The 8,722-nt window shown below is 38.1% G+C and overlaps 1 protein-coding gene across 4 annotated transcripts; it reads left to right on the top strand.

Moving 5' to 3' along the window:
- The first annotated feature begins 1,956 nt into the window (after positions 1 to 1,956).
- On the top strand, positions 1,957 to 7,366 carry LOC103407309 (serine/threonine-protein kinase D6PK-like). 4 transcript variants are annotated; one of them, XM_008346249.4, is made up of 3 exons: positions 1,957 to 2,458; positions 3,159 to 4,611; positions 6,307 to 7,366. In XM_008346249.4, exons 2-3 carry the CDS (start codon positions 3,203 to 3,205, stop codon positions 7,181 to 7,183), a joined length of 2,286 nt encoding a protein of 761 aa, XP_008344471.1. In that variant the 5' UTR covers positions 1,957 to 2,458; positions 3,159 to 3,202; the 3' UTR covers positions 7,184 to 7,366. The 4 variants fall into 4 exon arrangements, with proteins under 4 accessions (XP_008344471.1, XP_070673177.1, XP_070673186.1 ...); XM_070817076.1 differs by having other exon boundaries at positions 2,088 to 2,458; positions 6,262 to 7,366; XM_070817085.1 differs by having other exon boundaries at positions 2,129 to 2,458; positions 2,752 to 4,611.
- Positions 7,367 to 8,722: the final 1,356 nt, after the last annotated feature.

The following is an 8,722-nucleotide window of genomic DNA, read 5'->3' as shown; positions in this document are numbered from 1 at the left end:
TTAAAAAATCTCATCAATCCGAATCTCGCCACTCCCATTTTATAAGAATAAATGTGCAAACATTTTAAGTTTCTAAATGAAGGACAAGAGTTTGAGTCTTGTCTTCTCTTTTTCAAACAAAAAAAAAAAAAAAAAAAAAAAAAAAAAAAGCAAACGGAAAAATTCTATACAATCTATCTGGCATTTACTAAAACTAAAGAAAAAGAAAATTTCACTAACTCAATGAGAGCTGCAAGGATTATTGTAATAGTTTGAATTTCATCATTTATTTATTTATATTTATTAAGCAAATTAATAACAAAAGATCATATGCGTGTTGTGTGGTAAGAAAGAGTTCCACGCAACTGCAATTATACGGTGGAGCGGCTACCAGTGGCAGTGCAGTGGTGGTGGAACACACTTACGCACACGCAGAAGAATCAGACCCTGCACACTGACTTTGTTCTTCCACTTGGTTGCTCAGTCGATCGTCGTTTTATTCGTCCAGTCGTTCTTTTAATTTCCAAAGGAACCCGTCGTTTACGCCTTCTTTTAATTATTAACTTGCATTGAGAAGCCTGCCCCTGCCATGCACGCAGTGATATATCGACATAGCAGCATGCAGCATGCTCATGCACGCCGAGTCTGCCTAGTATTTTATAGATTTATTCTACGGTAAGAGGTGGGGGAGTGAGCTGTGCCCCACAATGGACTAGTAATACTGTGGTTCAAATTCGTCTTTGGTGAGAATCGAACCTAAGACCTTTCACTTACAAATAAAGAGAAATACAACTAGACTATATAGTACTAAGTGACAAAACACTAAACTAATTAGCAAATGTATCAGTTAACGAGTATCTCAATTTGTGCATTATGGGGAGGTAGTTGTGATTGTAAGAAATGTAATTAGTTAGGCCTTCTTCAGTGGGAGAAGTAAATTCAACAACCTAAGATATGCATTTGACAACTTCACAATAAATTTCAATTTCAATAAATTTTGAAATAAAAACCCACATCTCACCGAAATTTGTAAAAAGAAATTATAGAGAGAGCATTTTAATTTTATTTATCGTTTTGGAAATCATCCCTAAAGTTTAGATTGGATTTGGTATACCCATGAAGCTATCGCACCATAAAAATCATCCTAATAAGAAAAGAGAAATCATAACATGATTGTACCACCCAATTCATCCAAATAAATACGACACCCATTTATCCAAATTAGAAAATCACCCTAGAGGACCTAAACCCTAATAAAAACACGCGCAATATAAAGCGTGTGGTCATTTTCACAAAAAAAAAAAAGAGACTGGTGAGCGACAAGGTCATATGACTGACCCATATCATCTCCACTTCCATTTCCCTTCCCTCCTACAGTGACAACTACTCGTACACTTTTAACAAACACTCTCGACATCCTAGTCACAAACCACGTCGTTTCGGGTTTAAAGAAGTGAAAGAATGGTTGTTGCTGATGTGGCTTAATCTTTACCTTTCAATTAGCTTGAAAATGTTTTGAATGGCAAGGAGGAAGACAGCCAACAGGATCCTCTCTGGATCCTTTTGGTGTGGATCTTTGAGATCAATTAATCGTGTTCGTTCATCGTACATTATGCAGTCAATTTTTATCAGGTACTATTTGTGTTTAATTTTAAATAAAAATATTTAAAATAATTTCTGATCGCACGATGTACAATAAACGAACACAATTTATAAATCTTCAGAATCCTCACAAAAATGATCCAGCGAGAATCCTGATTCGGAAAATAGTCAGGGAGAGAATACTGGTTTTGTACTGAAGTGCTTTTATAAAAAGTAGGTATAAAAAAAGCTAAGTTCAAAAACGTGTTTGCTAAATACTTAAAAACAATTTATTTTCATAATTTTGAACAACAAAAAGCTAAATACGTAAAGCAGTAAAAATAAACTTATTTTTAGAGTATTTTTTCAAAACACAGTAATACTAAATTAGCGTCCGAATAAGTCCGCTGATCCCACTGGTTGGAGTCCCTTCTCCTCTCTGCCGGGCGGACCCTACAGACTCTCTCTCTAGCACTCTTGTCTCTCTTTCTCTCACTCACTCATCAGCTTACTGCTAAAGTGCGCCCGGGCCGCATACAAAAAAGCAAATGCTGGGTAATTACAACCGCCATAATCACGGAGACCAGGGAGAGAGAGAGAGAGTCAGAGCTCTCTAGAGAGAGAAGCAGCTCTCTGGAGAGAGAAAAGTTAGAGAGAGAAAGCTCTTGTCGCGCTTTGGCTCTCCGAAATTGCAAAAAAGGAGAAAAGTGAAGGGAAAAACCTCGGCATGTCATTTATAGCTTTTGTTTTTGGGGAGAAAAGGAAGTGAGTGTGTGAGAGAGAGGGCTCTGTGAGAAAACCCTAAATTGGAAGCTAACCCTTACCGATTTTCGTTGTTGTTGGTCACAAGGACCTTCCGTCTTCCCCAGGCGTAAATGTTCGACTTCGTTTTGCTCTGGTGCGTTTGCCGTTTCGACTCTTCTGCGTTTGGAATTTTGAATTCTGTGTTTCAAGATCTTTCTCTATGGATTCCACATTCTCCTTCTCACTTTTTATTTTGTTTTTCTGAAAAATATTTGTTGGGTTTATTGGAAATTGATGTTTTGCTGTGTTGAACCTCTGGGTTTTTCTGTTTTTTTGGTATAATTTTCTTGTTTCTTTAATCTGTGTTTAATTTGATATTCTGGTTGAGTGAGAGTGAAGTTAGGAATTTGACAAGCCATTGATTGATTCTTGGTTTGCTTTGATCAGGTTGGGGGTTGTGGAAACTTTTGACAATTCGGGTTTCGTGGTTGAAGGGTTCTTGTGGTTTAATTCACATTCCCAAATTGTTTGCTCTATTCACATTTTATATATCAAGTTCTTTATTTTTGTGTTCATGTTGTGCTAGTTTATATCGTGTTTCGGCTTTATTGAATCTATATAAAAAGAAATTCAAACACCAGACACTTTGCGTTATTCTTTAAATGGATCTTTGTTTTTTCATTAAATATTGTCTGTATGAGTGCTTTCTGAAAAGAAGTTCACTTGCTGTTTGAATGTTGTTTCTGATAAAGATGGAATGGGATTGAAGTACTGTTTTGTGGACTGCTTACACATTAAGATCTGACTATATATGCGAAGGATTCGGGTAAGCTAAATCTTGATTTACTTTGTAGATTTTTGCTGGATGATTTTTCTATGAGATACACGGTTATTAGGCATGGAGAGGGTTTCAGAATCAAAGGTGCTTCCTAAGAAATATGATGTGGGACACGAGGTGATTTATTCATATTCGGCCTCAACGAGAGGAGTGGGTCACTTGTCAAACACACGTTCTGGTTTGGCGAGAGCAGCTGTTGCTTCTGCAAGAGACAGGGGTCAATTTTCCAATGGGCAATTGGGCTTGGTGAGAGAAGAAATTGCATTGGCAAGGCAAATGGCTGAATTGTCAAATGTGCATTCTGTTATGGTAAAAGATGGAAGATCTAATGCGCGCGAGTCTCAAGATTCAGACTCGCCTACACCTTTAAGAACAACAAAAGGAAAGATCTCTTTGCCAGAAGAGGAAGAACTTCTGTCTGACTCTCTCACATTCAAGGGAAGTATAGATTCATTTGATGAAGGGGCTCCTAGTTCTTTTGCCGGGGTTAGTCACCCTCCAGAACCTGTTGATATTGATTTAATGAAACCAGTGTATGTACCGATTGGTCAGAATAAGTCCGAGGCTGGATGCCTGATGAAGAGCCTATCTATGAAAGGCCCTTTTCTAGAAGATCTTTCCCTCCGTGTTCCTGCTAAGAAACCAAGTTCAACCGTTCTTTCCCCTGCGGAAAGCATGCTTGAAGAACCCAATGACATAGGTGCATTGTCTCCACCATTTGTGGTTCAGCGTGCGTCACAAAATACGGAAAGTTCACTCCTTCCTCCGGATTCTGAGGAGAAGGAGTGTGTTTGGGATGCTTCTTTGCCTCCAAGTGGCAATGTAAGTCCACTGAGTAGCATCGATAGTACTGGCGTTGTCACTGCTATGAGCATTGTCAATAGCTGTGGTAGTACATATAGGAGTGACGTAATCACTAGTGATGGCATGCTTAGTATCGAGAGAAACTGTGAAAGTGCCAAAGGGAGTGTTAGAAGGGAATCACTTGAGAGTCCAAAATCTAGCGTTAGTCGAGCAAGTGATAGCAGTGGCCTTAGTGATGACAGCAACTGGAGCAACCTTACTGGGAGTGCTAATAAGCCTCATAAAGGAAATGATCCTAGGTGGAAGGCTATTCTTGCTATTCGAGCTCGAGATGGGATTTTGGGTATGAGCCATTTTAGATTACTCAAACGGCTTGGTTGTGGTGATATTGGCAGTGTTTATCTTTCAGAACTAAGTGGAACCCGTTGTTATTTTGCAATGAAAGTAATGGACAAGGCATCCCTTGCAAGCAGGAAGAAGTTGACTAGGGCTCAGACAGAAAGGGAGATTTTGCAACTGCTGGACCATCCATTCCTTCCAACTTTATATACACATTTTGAGACCGACAGATTCTGCTGTTTGGTCATGGAATATTGTCCAGGTGGTGATCTGCACACTCTGAGGCAACGACAACCTGGAAAACATTTCTCAGAGTATGCTGCGAGGTATGGCTTTAATTTCTGAAGCATTTTTTCAGCTGTCTAAAGTATTTTACTGTTTCTTATTTTGATCAAGAAGGTAGCCTCTATGCATATCACTGTTAAATGGTGTATCTTTTTGTGTTTATAATGTCGCCTTTTTGAGAGTTTTCCAATATGGAAATTTTTAAATTGGCAAAGATCTAATTTTTCTGCCACGAATGTCTTTTTTGTTATGCATCTTAACGGCTTGTACATGTTTCTCATACTTTTAACAGTACTTTGCTGTATTTTTCATCAATCTCCATTCTCACCGACAGTAATAAATAAAAAATAGTTTAAGCTTCTATACCGCACAGTGACACCACTTCATTTTGCGATATGGTAGGGGTTAAGGAACTCTAGGACAGGTGTGTAATGAAATTATCTATACTTACTATCTATTAATAGAACTCTCTTTGCCAACCAACAATTCAACAAATATGGTGGTTAGTTAGAAAAGCTTTCTTTATGGGCTTCTGTCTTGAAAGAGCGCATCTCCTTTTTCTGATAAATGAATACTTCAATTTGCTGCTTTAGGACATTTTCATATTCACATGAAGGTACTTCGCACTTATTTGCTATCACCTTTGCCTATTTGGAAAACTTCACGATGTGACTTACCTCTATCACTATCACACTACTATTTGGATTCATTTCCCACTTATGGAAATGATAGAGTGCAAGTCATGTCTATTCCTAGATGTTAGTGACTTGCTATATTTATTCCCACGCTTCGTCTGTTGGCCCTCTATTGTATGCAAAGTCATATGATAGAATGCACAGTGATATGCTAGTCCTATGAGCGTCTTTTTGTGTCTTTGTTTGTCCTCTGTATTTTTACAGTTCTCTAGTTTCCCTTTTGTTGTCGACATCCTGTCCACCATTTTGTACTTGTTTCTCTTGTTAATGACGTTTTGTTTCCTATAAGTAAAAAGTATGTACTCCTCATCTACTTTGTATCTGAATCCAAATACTGTGTAAAACTTAACAAATTTTCTAGTATAAAAGCATGTAACTGGCTAAGAGGCTGAATAACATATTGAAGTATTAGTCGTTGGAGGTTTGGCTGTTTATGCTTGGATTGGAAGCCTTTTTGAAACTAAATAGTATGTAGTAGAATAATGATTAAAGCATCAACGTTTGTAATTGTAACGGAAGCAAGAAACTGAAGAAACCATCATTGAAAATATTGCTATTTATGCTTGGCTACATATTGTTGTACTACCTTGACCTATCCAATCTACAAATACATGAATGATTTGGAAGTTGGAGCTATTCATTCAATTACCTTGCCTTCCCCACCTTTGAAAGATTACTACTGTACTGGAGAAAGTCGTTCTTTGAAGCCAATGTAATCTTCTAAAACTTGTTCCCCACATTAAGAATTATATGCTTAAGAAAAGGGTGCAAGGATCCTGACCATGTATTTAAGAATTTTGTTCTGTTTTCATCTTATGCGGCACAGTGGCAAATTTGATAGAGTGTAGTTTATCATATTGCACGCAGATTGGATGCATTATAGTTTATCTTATTTGATTTTGTTCCGTTTTCATATTGTGTGACAGATTTGATGCATTCTGCTAAACTAGTTGTTCTACTAATGTGCTAAACTAAGCTGTCATTTTCTATATACAGAAAGTTGGCAGGCAGTAATATACAAGTCTATCTTTGTTCTTGTAGATTCTATGCTGCGGAGGTTCTGTTGGCACTGGAGTATCTACACATGCTTGGAGTAGTCTACAGGGACTTAAAACCTGAAAATGTGCTTGTCCGTGATGATGGCCACATAATGCTCTCAGACTTCGATCTTTCACTGAGATGTGCTGTTTCTCCGACCCTGATAAGAACTTCATATGATTCGGATCCGTCAAAACGAGCAGCAGGTGGTGCATTCTGTGTCCAGCCTGCATGTATTGAGCCCTCATCGGTATGCATTCAGCCTGCTTGTTTTATCCCAAGGTTCTTCCCTCAGAAAAGCAAGAAGAGCCGAAAGCCTCGAGCTGAGCCTGGGTTTGCCACCAATGCACTTCCAGAGCTTGTTGCAGAGCCTACTCAAGCTCGGTCTATGTCTTTTGTTGGAACGCATGAATACCTAGCCCCTGAAATTATTAAGGGAGAAGGCCATGGTAGTGCAGTTGATTGGTGGACGTTTGGTATATTCTTGCATGAATTACTGTATGGCAAAACCCCTTTTAAAGGTTCAGGAAACCGTGCTACACTGTTCAATGTGGTGGGGCAGCAACTTAGATTCCCAGATTCCCCCGCAACTAGTTATGCAAGCCGCGATCTAATTCGGGGGTTGCTGGTGAAAGAGCCACAGCACCGGCTTGGGGTGAAAAGGGGTGCAACTGAGATCAAACAGCATCCCTTCTTCGAAGGTGTAAATTGGGCTTTAATACGATGCAGCACACCACCAGAAGTACCAAGACCGATGGAAGCTGAGCTGCCAGTGAAATTTGGGGCAGTTGAGGCAGTTGGTGTCGGAAGCAACAGTAAAAGAATGGCTGGGGCAGACGTGAAGTCCGGGGGTAAATATCTAGACTTTGAGTTCTTTTAGTTCGGAGCACAAGGTTATTGTGCTATCTTGTACTCATACCCATCATTTAAATCCCAAACGAGTATGCCTGATTCACTGTGTTCTCTGCTAATGAACTTGAGATTATCTCATAGAAAGAAAATCCCCCTTTTAACGGGGAAAACTGTTTAGTAAAGTTATAGTAGTGATAGATTTTTCAAAAAATTATCGGGATCGTACCAGTTTTCGTGTTTAAACTACGTAGGGATGTCATTAGAGCTAATGCAATTGCTGTGTATTGAGATATTTTTCTGTTCCTGTTGCACACTGTTAATTAAAGTAGCACGAAATGCAAGTACAAGTGTTGCAAGGGTTGCTCCGTCTTCCTCTAACGTGTTTATGCAGCGGTAACATGCACATTAACAAAATATAAGGTTTTGTTTGGAAGTGGTTTTAAAATGATTGAAAGCACTTTTGGTGAAATTGATTAAAGTTTCTTTTGGGATAAGCACTATATATGTGCTTATTGTAGAAAGCATCTAAAATGCTTTTCTAGGATCCATTTGGATTTGTACTGAGGATTGGTTCTAAAAGCATTTTCACCAAAAGCATTTTCACTTATTTTAAAAGCATTTCCAAATCGAGCTCTTTAAGTAATCAAGTTCACCTGAAACGGAAATTAATCTGAAAGATGAAATGTTGTGACCGGTGATTCTTTATTGAATGATCGAGTTGTAAAGAATATCAGCAACTCAAGCTGCATGGGCATTTTGAAAAAAATAAAAAAAATAAACAGAATAAAAAGCAGACACGGTTGCCGTTAGCATCACGAGGCATAAATACAAGAGATACAAAAGTATCAACACTCTTAACTAATTACAAATCAACCGGAATAATTAGGCATTGTACACTAATTTTGCGGGCTTTGGTACAAAACCTTCCGAAGAAAATAACGTGAAGGAAAAAAAAGCGCCACACATTGCTACAATTTGAAACAAAATAGGAAAAAGCCAACAACATGAGACCACTTCAAAATTATCTCCCAATAAGGGTTCTCTAACAATCCCTGAATTGAACTACTTGGATACTATTATAAAAGAGCGTGAATGCCCACTGAAAAAACAGTTTGAATGAAGACTTTGAAAAAACAGTATGAATGCCCACTGGATAGATGTCTATGGAGATATGGCACTGTACCTGTTTGACAATTTGTCTGATTTGAATTATGATCTGCAAGTTCTAATTTATGTGGATCTCTTTTCGTTTCTGAGGTTACGTTTTCTGATTCAGTGGATCTTTTTTGTTTGAATGTCATAGAAACTTCGTAGAGATAGAATTGGGTCTCAAAGATTTGGATTTGGAAAGTGAGGGGCAGTGCGGTGGAGAAGATCTGGGGAAGAGAGGATTTAGTGTTTTTTTCTTTTACTTGTTATTTTATTTTAACTAATTTGGTTTAAATAAAGGATAATTTGGAAATGCAATTTCAGAGTTCAAACTGACAAACAAGATCTTGTTTTTTTATTTGATGCATTTGGTGGTTGTGAATTTTTAAATACCTGAAGAAAAAAAAAATTCCTTTTT

Source organism: Malus domestica, chromosome 02, assembly GCF_042453785.1.
Source record: "Malus domestica chromosome 02, GDT2T_hap1".
Classification (NCBI taxonomy): Eukaryota; Viridiplantae; Streptophyta; class Magnoliopsida; order Rosales; family Rosaceae; genus Malus; species Malus domestica.
The sequence above is the reverse complement of the archived record's forward strand: the minus strand, read 5'-3'. Positions and strand labels throughout refer to the sequence as shown.

Coding starts and splice junctions, on each gene's coding strand:
- LOC103407309 (XM_070817076.1), top strand. CDS start 3,203: ATGGAGAGGGTTTCAGAATCAAAGGTGCTTCCTAAGAAATATGATGTG. Junction 4,612..6,261: donor TTCTCAGAGTATGCTGCGAG/GTATGGCTTTAA, acceptor TTCTATATACAG/AAAGTTGGCAGGCAGTAATA.